Raw genomic sequence first — 15931 nt, 5'->3', positions numbered from 1 at the left:
CCCCACTGGGAAACTTTTCTGGGTCATAAATTCATGAAGGTGTGAAGCAAAACAAAACGTACAGAGCAGAGAAATCCCGTAGAGACTGAGACAGATCTGTGGGAAGAGAGGGCTAGGATCCAACACTTGAGTGTCAGTTGGCCATATAGGTTAATGTGCCACAGTGGGACAGCAGCTCGCTTTACCCCAGATACCCTCTGCCATCGGCTGAGCTAATTCCACATGGAACGTTCCAGCCAGGCATGTGTTTTTGGGTTTGTTTTTTTTTGGTTTTTGTTTTTTGGCACAGTAGATTTGTTGACAGCAGTCGTGCATATTTTCAACACTGCCTGCTGAAAATGTGTAATTACATCTTTGGTGATATTTGTACTGTAATACAACATGCAATCCTAAAAACTTGTGTGTATTTTTGGTTTTTATCGTCTGTGTTTTAAGATGAAAAGTATGATTTTGGTATCTGGTACATCAAGACTACATATCTTTTATCATTTGAGCCAAATACAAAGTCAGAAATCCATGTAATTATGTATATACTGGTTTACATGACTTAAATTCTATGTAGGTATTCAGATTGATCTGCAAATGTCTGTGAACAGTTTTCTCTTTTTTAGATGATGGACCCCCTTTAGCGTTACTTTTAGCTTTAGGCACGAGAAACCCTTCTTAGATCCTAATGTCAGGAAATTTATTTTAGAAAACCAACTTGGTGATGTTTTGTGCTGAGGCATCAATGAAGGTGTGCTGGCTTCATGCAAATCAGTTAAAAATCTTTTACGAATCATGCATTAATAATATACTTTCTTTTTTTTTAAATTGACTTTTTAAAAAGATATTAAGTACGTTCTGTAGCTCTCAAAAGCAGCCCTGGGGGTACTTGTTCCCCCCTCTGAGAAACACTGCTGGGGTTGATACCGCGCTGAATGCCAACATCTTTTTTGTCCGTATCAGCTTCATGCATCAGCTTCCCATCAGCGTTTCTGTTGCAAAGCTGTATTCCTTCAGAACAACAGCAGGAACAATATGAGTGAGTTTGAGTCTGCGCACCTGAAATGGAATAAAATACAGACTGTCTAAAATCTGAAATCACAGAGATGCTTTAAGCGGTAAAGACGGTACCACTGGCAGGTCATGTCAGCTGCTGTTAATTAGCATAAGTTCTGTGGGATGTTTGTGTGCTCTGTGCAGGCAACCGAATTTTCATCTTCAGAAATGAAATGCGCCAACTTAATATTTTTGAAACAGGACCTTCAGTGTTAGGATCATTGAGTTACACCTATTCTCTCTATTTGCAGGATAATAATCAGTATTTCACAAAGGTTTTTGGCACAATAATATTTTTGATGGCTTATTTTCTCTCATTTTTAAGCTTGAGAATGCACTGGGCAGCTCTGCCAAGCTGTGCTGAGGTGAATAGTCGTGGGCTGCATGAGGACTGGCTGGTATCTAATATTTAAGGACTTTTGGGGCCAGAAAACTTTATTAGGACATCACAGATGTCTACACCAACAGACGGACAGATACTGTTACACTTTTGGATTACAGAGTGCATCTGCTACTCTTGGCCTACATTTACCAAATGTAGGCAAACATCACATCTGTGAATTTGCCAAAATGCACTTTCTAAGTAACACGAGCCAGATGATGCTCTTTAAGCCATTCTGTCCATCTGAGCACTGCACACTAAAATCTGTGTAATCTGAACTAAAGCCTTCCCTGACAGTCATAATCCAATTATTACAGACCTCTACAGAAATTCACCCAAATATGAGAGCCTGTAAAATACTGTGCCGCTGTACGGTGAGAGCGGCAGGCACCGACTGACACGGAGCAACACAAGTTGAAAATAAAGGCACATGGCTTCAACTGCACGCATTCATGCACATGGCAGTACAACCAGACCGAAATGAAATGGCATGCTCTGCACAATTTAACAGAATTACGAGTGAGCACAAATCTGTTGTTTTTGGCTGTCTTGCAATGAATATGCATATATATATATATATATATATATAAAGATGGCACATCACAAACTTTGTAGAACAAAAACTTTTAAGCATTGCAGCACAGAGCCTTTGGAGCATGTGAGTTATACATCTCAGGGACCAGTCACAAGTACATACTGTAACTGCATCTACTAGAAGCCCCGGCATAAAACTTTATACAACAATGCCTCTGGTCATCTTTCACGCACGACCGGAAACTTAATAAAGAAGAAACTGGAGGTAAATTTTGGTGGTTTTGGATACACACATTTAATATCATGACACCAAATGATTTTAACAATGTATTTGGAATAAGGCTTTTTTTTTTTAATGGCCTCAAATGATAAATGTGCCTGCTGATCATTTTTGGGATCAGAGATAATTTCTCTGCTGTCAAGAGGAACTGGATTTTAAAAGGCCCTTTGTGACCGTGGTGCATCAAGGATAACTTAGGGGCTAGATTAGATGTAATTATGCATTTGGGACAAGAAAAGTCACTGATTCCCAAATAAGTGGGTTCAGTCTTCAGCTGTGTACTAATTCTGCCCTCGTGAGTAAGCGTGATATGATGTGAGCCAGCCAGGAAACAGACACATCTGGGCCTAATCTGGGCTACTTTTGGCGCTTATGGCTCAGTTACAGCACTGGCCATCACTGTGTGTTCCAAACATGGCCCAAATGTTATGAGCCAGGGTTGACACAGGTTAAAGGTCACAGGTGTTGAAAGGGCCTGATGTGACCCACAAGTCATAGGATGGCGCTGAGAGGCCCGAGTGTCACGACATATCTGGGGTGCGGACCACCCAGACTCCCCCTGACACCCACCACTCAAAGCTAAATATGACCTGCAGAAAACTGCAGATGAGTCACATTTGAGCAAAAATATTGACTGCTATCTGTGAAAAAAACAAGTTGACTCACTGCTGACTCCAAAGTTTGCACCGAGCTGTAGTTCTTAATAGTTTCTGTGTTCAAATACAACCTCTTTTTTTTTTTTTTTTTTAGCAAGAGGTTCCAGCTTCAGCTTCAACCAAATATTTCTGAGACATGCTGTGAGTGAATATTTAAGTTTAACACACATAAAGTGAAAATCGAATAACTAGAGGCAAAATGGATTTTAGACCTGTGTGGATTGAGCTAACTGTCTCGTGTGCGTACGCGCATCCATACCCACACACACAAAAAAAAAAGGATGGCGCCGAGGGACGTCTTTAAGTTTTTATCTCGTCTCGCAGAGCCCGCTGAGTCGCTGGCAGGAAAATCCAAACAAAGCTGGGAAAAACTGCTGTGAACCCGTATGTGCACAAACACAGCCTTTGCATTTACACATACAGTATATGAATAATAGAAGACACGAATATGTATTAATGAATGAATGCGGTTGCACAAACACGCATGCATGCGCAGACGTCTGTGATAAACCCGTGCAAACACGAGAAAGCACAAATGCCCATCAATAAATAATTATGCTCTTCATTAGATGCTGCAGGTCAGCGTTTTGTGAATGTGTTGCATTGATTTGAGCCCTGGATGACCACCAGAGGTTTGCATTAAAAGGGAGGAAGCTGTTGACTTTTTGACCCAGTTAAATAGCTAATAGGAGAATTGTTTTGTTGTTGTTGTTTTTTATTCTCAGCGGAGTATTTGGTGAAGTTGTTTCCAGCCTTTTGTAATCTAATTCTTAAACTGCAGTTTCACTGTTGATATTTCTGCGTCAACTCGGAAATCTGCTGGTGAGTTTCTGAGAAAAAGGTCACTTCAGATCCAACTCAAACAGCTTTGAGGCTAAGCAGTCACAAGCTCCAAACACTCCAAATCCGTAACAAGCTCACACGCTCATGAGTGCCACAGCAGCCATTAATCCACTTTGTCATGAGGTACACTTAACAATGAACACCACTGTGCATTAAGTTTAGTTAACGGGCACCATTCATACTGTAGCTGGATCTGAGAATTTCCCCATTTAGAATTAATATAAATTAGGAGATTTCACAGCGGGGCTGCGGGGGGGTCCACGTGACTCAGCCTGAAGCAGAAAATACCACGACAGAAAAAAAAACATAAGGGGAAGTATTACGGCTGAATTCATTAAAATGCCTCGAGGTATCTAACATTTTGCTGCGTCATGCATCAAAACGTCTTAAAAGGCAGGAGAGAAAAGTGCACCTCATCAAAAAGTACTTCCCCCAATGGGCTGTATTCTAGACAGCATTTGACAGCGATTCACCCCTACGCCGCCTGTATTTATCACTGCGCTGTAAAAGAATCTCTTTCCAAGTCACTTAGTCTCCCACAGAGTCGTAAAAAAAACTTGAGTTTTTTAACACAAAGGAGACGTTCTACCTCTGGCCTCTCAGAGTTATGTCACCTGCTATTCTACAAACTGTCAACAGCAGCAAAATAAGGCAAACCAATCTGCAGAGTTCTTTTTGTAGAACACATTTATGTCCCATTACTGTGGAGCAGCTCATAATAAACTGCATTATAATATTTCATGTCTTCACTTTGAGCGTAGACACAGTGGTGAACTACCTACAGTTCAAACAGTGATAGATTCTGGATCTGAATAATTTATGGTTCATTAATCTTGGTTTTTTTAAGTGTAGCAGTAGCTGGCAAATGCTGGGGTGCTTTTTTTCTTTTTTGGTCGTCACTAGCCGCCTAATAAATGAACTGACTCTTAGTCCGATCCCTAAAAAAGCAAAACAAGCAAAACACAACAAAATGAAATTCTGTTTCGAGCTGCAGCCAACTTTTAACACACGCTGCTCCTGCCCCACTCAGCTCCACAGAGTCAAATGTTCAGCCTCTCCAGCCAGGCTTTTTACAATACTTCTCAATGCAAAGAGACTGATGAGTTAAATTTGGCCCTTTGGCTTTACTATGTGCCGACCACTCTCACTGTGAGAGGCTCTTTGGAAACCATTTTGTGACTTTATCCGGACTTTAACATTGGGTTTCTATGTTCTGTGCTTTGCTAGGAAATGATCAGGATCCAGGCTATACTGTATGCGAATGGCAGTCTAATAATCGATGGAACTTAACAAGTCAAGGGCTGAAAAGTTGGTGAAAGACACTAAGCGACTTTTGGCTGACCACTTGCTGGTGTGAGTCATAATGATAAGTGAGTGCCATTTCTTTATGAAACCCATGGGTGGGGTTTTTTTTTAATTATTATTACTGAAAAGTGGACTGTCACACAACTTTGGCCTTGTTTACCCCCAAAAAGAACCAGCGTTATGAATATTTCTGACCCCCGTAAACCCAATTTGAATACTCCCTGAAAATATGTTTAAAAAAAAGACACTTCTGTGCATTTTAAGGTGTCTTATTTTGTTTCAGACGTTAGTGTTTTGGTTGAGTCTAACTACACTCATGATCTTCAGCAAGTTGCTGTTTAGTAAGTCGACTCAGTACTGCACACACTTGGCTTTCAGCCAGTTAGCTAAATTAGCTTGAGGCTCATTGACAACAAAACAACAGCAAAACATTTGGTATCACAATACACAATTAATTTCAATTACCAAGCTTATTTAATGCTTCCTCTTTTTTTTTTTCCAAAATGAACTAAGATTCTGAAAGAAAAAAACATTATATTGATATATGTTTTACAGGCTGCTTTTTAACTCTTTAGCTTCAACGCTTCTTAATAGTGCACACAAAATAATTTTAAGCTTAGTGAATCCTTTTTTTTTAGCTGAATGCCCTTTGGGACTCAGACTTCTTAGTTTTTTCTATTAATATTCAGTTAATATCACAGTCTGACTGCTTAACTAGAACCAAATGAAAGTGCTTCAAGTACAAAACACTGTATTTGCTAAAAAGAATGGAAGTTCTACCATTCCCACTTCACCACTGACAAATGTGTATTATGCTTTATAATAAACCATAATATAGATAATGTTTCTACATCAAATATTAAGATAATATTAGTCTGCATAATATAAGTACAGCCATTAGAGTCTTGATATTCCCCACCCAGTTGGCCCAAAGACTGATGCGATGCAGATGATCCACCCATTGAGACCCAACGTTAATGAGACTAAAGATACAATGGAGAGATTGGGAGAGAATGAAGCAGTGAATGGACACAAATACATATGCGCACACTTAGTCACCAGCCGCCTGGAAGACAGAATACAAAATGCCACAGAAATAGACTATAATCCTGGCCAGCAGTGATCAACACTGATAAATATTAATAAACACTATTATGCTCTGAGAAAAATAGAGACAGCGCGAGCAAGAGAGGGAGAAAAGATAGAGGTAGATGCAGGCAGAGAAAGGGAGCACTAACAATAGAGGAGTCTTCTTGCTCTCTGCAGGCAATTTTGCCACTGACGTCCACCTTGTTTTTTGCAAACAGTGCGGACTCACGTGCACGCACACTTGCACACTCTTATTATCAGGCCATTTTCCTCTGTTTGTTTTCACTGTTGTTTTGTCCTGCTTCTTTGGAGGCCAGGATAAGATGTGGGCACATACACACACACACACACACACACACAAATGAGCACTCAGAGAAGTATACAAAGTGGGGGAGATGCACAAAAATGGAGATAAAGTGAGCCTTAAACACACACATATATACACACAGAGGATAGTATCTCTCCCCCTCTCTGTCTGAATCAGTCTCATTAGTCATGCTAAGGCTGTAGCGTTGCCGGGTCGGGCTGCTCACAGAGCTGTAGAGCTGGACTCCAGCCCACAGCCAGAGAAGGTCACCCACCACTCAGTTTAACTCCCACAGGACCAACACTGGCCTCTTCCTGATAATGAGTGGACATAACGATGCGCGGGGAGAGACCTGCAGTTCGAGACGCACCTATCTTGGTGTCGAGCTATAGGACAAACATACAAATGAGATTTTTGAAGAAGTTTTGTAGCGTTGCATGATTCACCATTCAAAAGCATTCTTCTATTTCTTATACCGAGCCTTGCTGCAGGCCCTCAGCTCACCCACTCTCCGAAACAAGCCATGTGAGTCCCCTTCCTTTTTACGTTTAAGCAAACGTTCTTCTGATTGGCTCCCTGAGTTGACCTCATTAAGAGTATCCATTCTCACTAACATCACAGAGAGCCAAGGGTAGAAAGAGCTGTCAGAAACAGCGAGTTTAGAGCAGACTGAAGCCTGACCTTTTGGTGTACGGGGATTATTTGCACAAAAGCTGATCTCGTTATTTGAAACTTATTAATCCACCACTGCCAAAGTATAACAGAAACTTATAATAGGTCCCCTTTAACAAAACTTTATGAATGCAACAGTAGCTATATGGCCTAAATATATTGCTTTTTAAAAATAATTTCTGGTAAAAAGAAGAAGGTTATAAATGGCCAGATAAAATGCATGTTTGGATGACACCCTTTTAAAGGACATGCCAAAATCATCACTGCCCCAGCCAGCAGCTTTTGGAAGTCACACTATTATTTGAATAGTGGATGGTGTGTGGTCAAGGGGTTTTAGCTGATTGTGCATAAATATACTGATACTATCTGAAAGGTTCGACTTTTAGGTGCCGTTTACACGAGACCGTTTTCATTTTGAAACGGTGTCGTTTTGATGCGTTTCGCCCTTCTGTTTACACGACAACAGAGTGAAAACGATGTGTTTCAGAAACGGGGTCCAGAGTGGAGCGTTTCAGAAACGCACCGGCTTGCGTTTTCGTGTAAACACTTGAAACCGGGATGATTTGAAAACGCTCGACTCGCACATGCGCACTATGGTTGCGACGGCCACAGTTTTTCGCGCACGCGCAAACTGATAAACAGTACTCGCGGATTCACGAGTGCTTCTTATGCTTTTCCTGTGTTTTTACCGTTTTGTAATTCAGCGTTGTGTGCAGCAGCGATCCAACCTCATCATCGGTCCACACAAAACCTCTCACATTAGCCGTTTTGTAAGTAATGAACAATTTGCCGCACTACCTACTGTGTCACTCCACGCATGCGCGTCTTGCATAAACAAACTTTGCAAAGAGAAAACCAACGCCAACTTGTGGCCTGGCATGAGAACTACATCGTTTTCATCGTTTCACATGTCCTCGTGTAAACGCGGATCGTTTCTGAAACGCCATCGTGTAAACGAAAGGCTGAAACGCATCAAAACGACACCGTTTCCAGTGAAAACGGCTTCGTGTAAACGGCACCTTAGTGAGTCGGTCTGGTGGAAAAATCTACAGCACGAGGGCAAAGGAACACAAACTCAGCTAAAGAAGTGATTGAAAAGCTCAAGTCAGGGGAGTGATAGAAGAAAATTTCCCAGTAAGCGGACATGCTGTAGAGTCCAGTTAAAGGAATCATTATAAAAATGGAAAGAATTTGGCACTGCTGTAAATCTGTCTTTGGGTGACCGTCCAAGAAGAAGACTGCAGTGACAGCCCAGTAAAAAAATGTATCTACGTTCCCCCATTTAATGCCAACGCTGAAACTGGCATTAACAGCATATTCTGATTGATGTGGGTGTGTGTTGAGTCATTTTGTACGTCTATACCGACCAGTCTTTGATGTTGTCACACCTATAACACAAGAGAGGATGAAAGGTATATAAATAATGAGAATGAAAGGGAGCAATAATTTTTGTGTTAACTTCATTTTGAAGGTGGCTTAAGTCCCGCTAAATTCAGAGAGATTAACCTTGATTGTACACAAGTTTTAATCTTTGTTGACAGGCTGTGAGCTTTCACCTCAGCCCTGTTTGATTTTATTTCTTTAAAGTCATCATGAACAGTCATGCCGCTTAAAGTTCTTGAAGTTCCTGTTAGGAAGATTAGGGAAGATATAAACCTCTAAGGAGTTCATTTATGAGCAAATTTAAGGCTGGTTATGTATCACCACAATTACCTTCACGCTGATTCTGGGCATAAGTTAAAAAACCTTTGTCCATCTGTCTCTCCATTGTTCTGTTTGCCTCTCCCCTTTCCCTTTTCTCTCACCGCTATCACTGTTTTTCTGTCCATGTTCCCTGATACTATATGTTCATTCTACCGTTACCTACCACCGTGCAAGCAAGCAAACTGAGCAAACAAACCTCTCAAATGTGGCAGGACATCTGAGTACAAACGCAGGGCAGAATTTCCCTCCAGTTGGTCATCAGCTCTCTTACTTTATACATTTCATGAGCTACAGTCTACAGGTCAAGTGTATACAAATGATTTTCTGTCCTATATTTATATTGCACCACCTAAGCTGCAAGAGGAGATCTGGAATTTTTTGACTCCGAGGTTGGGTGCATATATAACTGTGACCACCTTAATATACCAGCTATAATCCTAAGAGGTGTTCAGTGACAATCTGCTGTCATAGCAATGTGGAAGGTATAAAATTTGTAATTTTTTTAAAATCATTACAATAATATAATTTTCAAAAAGGGCTTAATACAAAGACACAGAGATAAATTCAGGTAGAGAGGAGTGTTAGAGAGTTTTGACTGACTGACCCGACCTTGTCTCTTCAAACGGGCCCGTGTTGAAGTTTCCACATGACACTCGCGCAAAAGCAACGAGCTGCCACGGCTCCCATCAGGAAACTCTAACATGCCTGTACAAGATGATAAATTTATCACAGCAACCTCCCAGAGTGAGCTCCACTGTGACACAACCTTGATCGATCGCAGGGAGAACGACAGATGGCCATAAAGGACAATCATGTAACTGTATGCTCATTAGCATAATCACTTGCATACCTATACAGTAAACTCATGAGGCCTCGTGGTGCTTGCACAGCACCAGCAGGTGTGTGACAGAGATGTTGCTTTTGTCTTTCACCAGCTGTGACACTTTTACGAAGAAAATTAAATGAGCAAATATAACATGCTCAACATGACAGTGTTATTTGCAAATCCGTCTCGTGTGTAGCCAAAACCAGACAGAGGAATTCTTTTATTTAACATTTTACACAACATGAGGGGGAGGATCTAGACCAAAAAGTTAATAAAACACAAAGATGACAATACCAACTAAAATTTAGCATTTTAGACAAGTGAGCATTGCTGATTTTTACGCCTGGAGTGGTGGCCTAGGGGAGAAGAAGAGGGTTCGTCACTGAGAGGACCCTGGTTCAAATCCTCGGGCTGGCATCACTGTGGGTCCCTGAGCAAGCCCACCCCCCCAGGTTGCTCCCCGGGCGCCCTTTGGCTGCCCCCTGCTCCATGCTGTGCTGTGTGTACTACATACTCCATGTGTGTGATGGGTTAAATGCAGAGAATGAATTTCACTGCATGTAAATGTATGTGACAAATAAAGCTCTTTCTTCTTCTTCTTCTTCTTCTGATTGGTTTAAATCAGTAGAGTTAAAGCAAACATAGTTTCACATACTATGAGTTTATTGTCAATAATATTAGTTGTGTAAAAGCCAAAGATACTTTTATTTCAGTGGCTGCACAAACCCAAACTCTGCAGGTCTACTGCAGTACCCATCAACTAACAAGTTGCTGTGCCTCAGCAAGAGTTGGGAATTGGGAGATGTCTACTCATGAGGTCAAAATCTTTAATCTGAAATATTAAAGAAAATCTGTAATACACAAAATCTCTGTCTGTGTGTTTGTTTCTTTGGCCACCAACTCCTCCTACACAATCAGGAGCTGAGCAACCAAACTTGGCACCCAGCTGCATCTTAAACCTCTGATGGTTGTTATCTAAATTATGCCTGATATTATGATTTCATAATGTTGCCAATCAGTCACCTACCAATGGGCTAAAATGACCTGTTTTTAATATTTATCTGCCTATAACACCTTATAAAAACAATCTATCCTTTTCATTTCATGACAATAACATCTAATTTATAGCTACAAAAGTTTCATTATACACGATATATTGTAATGCCATTGTATTGTCAAGCAACCACCTAGCAACAGGCTAGAATTTTTTAGCATTTGTACACCTAGGATACCTTATAAAAGTATCTTATTTTCATTTCATGATCAACAGCTCGAAAAGCCATATAAAAGTATAAAGCACTACCAAATTCTACAATAAATGAGAACAATCTCAGGTCTTGTACTTGCCAATGGTTGAACAATGCTAGAATCACTAATAATACTATTGGAATCTGAAATTAATTTAACATTGTGTAACATATTTAAATAGCGTTTCTTCACTGTCAACAACTCACTTATCAAAGTGTCTATAGCTCACATGCTCACTATAACAATGCTAACACAGTAATGATTGGCAGATAGATAACATTCACCATGTTAACAATTACAGCTTAACATGTTTAGCAAGCTGACACTTACTAATTAGCTATTCTCAAAGAGGACAGCAAACACAAGCTGACAGTTTTGTTATGCTAATGACTGACACCTACAGTGTGCACTATGTCAACAGTTGCAGTTTATATGTTTAGCTAACACCTGCTAATTAACCCTTCCTGAAAATTACAGGTAGGGCTGATGGGAATAAAGTCTGCTTTGCAGGCCAGTTTTAATCTGGATATGGGACTGAATAAAATGTCAGCAGCAGTGCTGGTACAGCGAATTCCCAAGTAATGTGTTACTGTAATCAAAGCAGTAACGTAATGAGTTACTGTACTGAACTCAGTAATTACATCACAGTTACAATTATGTTGTTACTTGAGTTACAAAGGTTCTTATTCACATGCCGGGTTGATAGAAATAAAAAAAAATTAATAACTTTCTTGTTTTCCCTTTTTCTTCATATGCACTTACGCTACAACTGATCTCAGTTGGTGTGCAGGGAGGAGGAAAATAACGAGTGGTCTGCAGCATTTGAGAAGCAGCGATTTGGACATTACTTTTATTTTTATTGTGTCCACAACAGAAAAAACTGGATTAAACTGCCAACGCAACTTCGGCTTTTTGCAAACATCTGCACAGACAGCACGCTAACGCAAAGCTAGCCAAGAACCCACAGTGGTGTTAAAGCTGAGGGCGTGCTGACCCCAGCCCAGCAGCCAGAGCCGGATCTTCAACAGGTAACAAAGGCAGGCAGTGTAACAAATTACTTTCTCTGGTGAGCAATTAAGTAACAGCCTGCATTACTTTTAAGAAAAGTAATGAGTAATGTGTAACACTGTCCTTTTTTTGATTACCGACCCCACCACTGGTCAACAGTTATTGAAATTCATTAATGGCAATGCAGCCAGTAGTTCTTAACATAACGGTGGACTGATTGACACATCTAGAGCTGCTAGTTTAGCTAAAAAGGTCCACTACTTAGCCTTCTATGTCTTCCTTTTCTGCCTTCCTATATCTGTAACACTTTTTTATTTAACCCCTGTCCTCCTCAGCCAGGCTTCATTCTCGCTTTTCTTCCCTTCTGTCTTTGTTCCTTCCTTCAGTCCTGCCCCCTCTTCTCGCTTCCTTCCAGTCTTTGCCCCCACCTTCCATAAAACCCACGACTCTGACTTTCTGTCATTCTTCATCACTCTTCTCCCATTTATCACTGCATCGTCTGTTCTATTCGCATTGTATTTTCAGATCACATCCAGGCTCTGGCTTTACACACTAAGTCACTCTATACCTCATCACTCAGAGGAAAGTCAAGGAGAGGGCAGAGGGAGATGGTGAAACAGCAAAGGCTTGAGAAGAAAAGGGGATGAGAGAGAAGAAGGTAGAGGTAACCAAAAGAAACAAGAGTGCAAAAAAAGGGAAAAAAATGAGGGAGGTTACAGGTCAAAAATTAAAGACAAAGAAAGGAGTTGGGGAGTAGCATAAGAAGGAAGATAAAAGGAGCAGCAGAGGGGGAGTGAGGTTAGCAAAATGAAAGAAATCCTTATGCTAATGATGGGACTAGAGTAAAGACGTAGGAGCGAAAGAGAAGATGGAATAGCAGAGAGGGTAAGAGGAAATGGAGACAGGGAGGTGGAGAGTAGTTCAGAGATTTATGGCAGGGTGTTATGGAGCACCGACTGAATAACAGAAGGTGAGACCAGGTGAATTATTCATGAGGATACAGGGCTGTGAGTGTGCGTGACATGTGGGTGACAGGAGCAGGTGAAACACACACATACACACACTTGTGTCTCTGAGACACCCTCAGGCCAGCTCATCTATGAGTAAGAGCAAAGACAAGCCATCCACTACTTGTAGATGAAATTATTCCTAAATTAAAAAAAAAAACAAAGACACCCCACAAAAACTCAGCGAGACAGCTGTTGTGTGCTCAGATGAAAGAAATATGGAGGTATTTCAACAAAATTAAAGCTAATTCATGATGAAAGAAAGTTTTCATCCTTCTAGTTCATGCAAATGCTGGCGCTTCTTGCAGTACTTGACAACCAGAAGTCAATTTATTCTAATTTAGGTCTGTTAGTTCCACATCTGGTACATTCACATGGATCATTAGACACTATATGGAACTTTGGCTACTGTACTGCAGGTAGATTAGACATTCTGCTTTAGAATAACGTCTGTCTTAATAAGATCATATAAACATACTAAATTTGTTGCACACATTCTCCCTCAGTGCAATAATGCCACTGACACGTCATCTATTCCATGTGGCACAAAATGTGCAACTGCACCTACGCTTTGGTTGCTTTGGCCCTAGCCAAAATGGAAATTCTAACTTTGCCGTATTTAAGGATATGCTGACATTCATTTTTTCCACTTGCATGACAAATAGGGAAGGTGAAATGGATGCACAAGCAGCTTTTACTAACCCTGTCAGGGTGGCGATTATCTTTAAGGTGGGTTTCAAATAGAGTTCACTTTGGATTCTAATAGTTCACAAAAACTCAGATATCGCCATTCTCACCCAAATTACAAGAGGAGGAGGGGAGTCTTGACCTTCCCCTCTCTGGAACAGCAGAAAGCTGTCGCCTTCAATATATTACTGAAAACACAACTGTGTATTTTAGATTCATAATAATATGAATCAAAGCCCTTGTGATAATTATAGATGCAAAAAATCAGTTCTTAAGGTATGAAAGACTATTTACTCACATCCTTCACAGTGGTTTGGTCCACTGCCTACCACCCTCACACACATTGGTTGCGTGTTTGTGTGTTTGTTTGAGAAATGATTGTCAGTGTTGGTTCTTTACGTCCAGCTAGACGTCTCACAGTGATCATGTATTGACAATTAAAAATATCGACCTGATCTATTAAAAAAGGCGTGATTGCAACAAAGACTAGATTAAAATATTAAACTCTTGTAAATGCTTAATGACTGGACAGAACTTTCTCTGACATGGTTGGTATTAACACAGCCTAAACCTACAATCACTTAAGTGCTTTTGGAAAGGCCCAAGGTAATGAAAGGCTGTCAAAACCGCTGCTCAGCTCAAGTTGTAATTAAGCTTCACAAAAACAATAAAACTGACATAATGTTTGAGTTTCTGGAGTGACGAAAATGCACTTGAAAACTGAAAACATTCAAGCATACAATCACAAGAGGAAATGTCAGCAGGACAATCTGTACAGGTATGGATGATCACAAAGCCCACATTATGATCACAAAAACCCTTCTGGGAGTTACTGTCTGAAACACTCACCGAGTTGATGCAGGCCAGCTCCTTGTTGAGCAGCCAGGGCAGCGAGAGTTTTCCCTCTCCTCTGTAGCACGACTGAATCCTCTCTTTAATCTTCTCCTTTATCTGCCTCATTGTGAAGAGGCACAAAGCTGACTCCTTTGGCGGCTTGGCTCTGTTCTTCTGACCCTGGGCAAATACAGTAAATAGAACCTCCTCGTGCTCCTGAATACCAAGCGAACGTGCCAGCCGGCTACCTGGCCGGGCTAAATAAGCATCCTGAACCAGGCGGTACTCCACTCCGTCTTTGGTGCAGCCGATGGGGAACTCAACGTAGGAATAGAACTTGGGATCGTCAACACATAGGCGGACAATCTTAGAGGTGAAGAACTGTTCGCTGGCTGCATCTGGGGAAGTAAGTTGGGTGTCGAGCTGTAAGGTGAGGTAATACACAAACTGCTCGCTGTTGAAACCGTAGATGTAGTAAATGTCAAACGCAGGAAACTTAGAGAGTGTGTCTGAGGGAATCTTGAGCTGAGAAGAGACAAACTCATCCTGGTAGACAAAGCTGAACATGTCAGCATTCTCCTCATTTGACATTAGCTTGCGACTCGACAGTGTGGGGAAGTACTCAGATTTGCCATCAATGGGAGTGCCGACAAAGAGTTTCCCTCCGCCACCAAAAATATCTGGGGAAATCACAACACCTGACATAGTGCCTGCCTCAGCCACACTGGATAGATAATGCTCTTTGCGGTGGTGGGGTTCACCCAGCTTGAATAAATCATCCAGACGCAGGAACTGGCATATTCCCTGGGAAGTACTCCCACATGCAATCAAGCGGTTGTGGGCAGCATCAAGTAGCAGGAGTTTATTGACATTAGACGTCTGCACCAGCTCGTGGGGGCAGGACTGGACACCAGGTGGAGGATAACAGCGAGGGTTGTCTGTGACGGGGCCAGTAACGTGGCTTCGTAGTTTGGTGAGGTTGCTGGACAGCTTGTAGATCCAGTTGACGGCACCCAGATAGACCTCACCAGTTTTGTTGTGTACTACCAAATGTGTGAGACCTCCTTCTGGAGGGGAGAAGGAGAGAAAGGGGGAGGAGGAAGGAGGGGTAGAGGTAGAAGCCATGGAGAGGGAAAGTAGAAGGAAGAGGATGGGGAGGATGAGAAGGGGAGGGCTAAGGTGGGAAGACATGGTGGTGAGGAGGGAGGGGGGCATGTGTGAATGTGTAATCCTTTATAAGGTCAGTCAGTGCCTTATAGGGGTGCAGAGTACAATGATACAAAAGCGGAGTTTCCAAGCAATTGACTTCCCCTTCCTTTTTTCCTCCTTTCTGTGCTGTTGCTTCTATAACCTCATCCCCTGATCCTCAGCCTTGTCTGCCACCAGCCCTGAAAGAAGGAAAAACAAGGAAAATTCTTAGCAAACGCAAATGTCAATATATAGTTGTGCACTTCCAGCAAACTGCCAACGATGATTCATTTGAATATATCAAAATGACAAGGCATTAA

The 15931-nt window shown here is 41.4% G+C and overlaps 1 protein-coding gene across 1 annotated transcript in view; it reads right to left on the bottom strand.

The window, feature by feature from the left end:
* Positions 1–15716, bottom strand: part of LOC115782672 (plexin-A1-like) — a 263180-nt gene extending 247464 nt beyond the window's left edge. Inside the window, exon 1 of the mRNA XM_030732999.1 lies at positions 14439–15716. Within this exon, the coding sequence (XP_030588859.1) occupies positions 14439–15638 (1200 nt within the window). The 5' untranslated portion in view covers positions 15639–15716. The remainder of the gene's footprint in view (positions 1–14438) is intronic.
* Between the last annotated feature and the right edge of the window lie 215 nt (positions 15717–15931).

This window comes from Archocentrus centrarchus, chromosome 7 (genome assembly GCF_007364275.1).
Source record: "Archocentrus centrarchus isolate MPI-CPG fArcCen1 chromosome 7, fArcCen1, whole genome shotgun sequence".
NCBI lineage: Eukaryota > Metazoa > Chordata > Actinopteri > Cichliformes > Cichlidae > Archocentrus > Archocentrus centrarchus.
The sequence above is the reverse complement of the archived record's forward strand: the minus strand, read 5'-3'. Positions and strand labels throughout refer to the sequence as shown.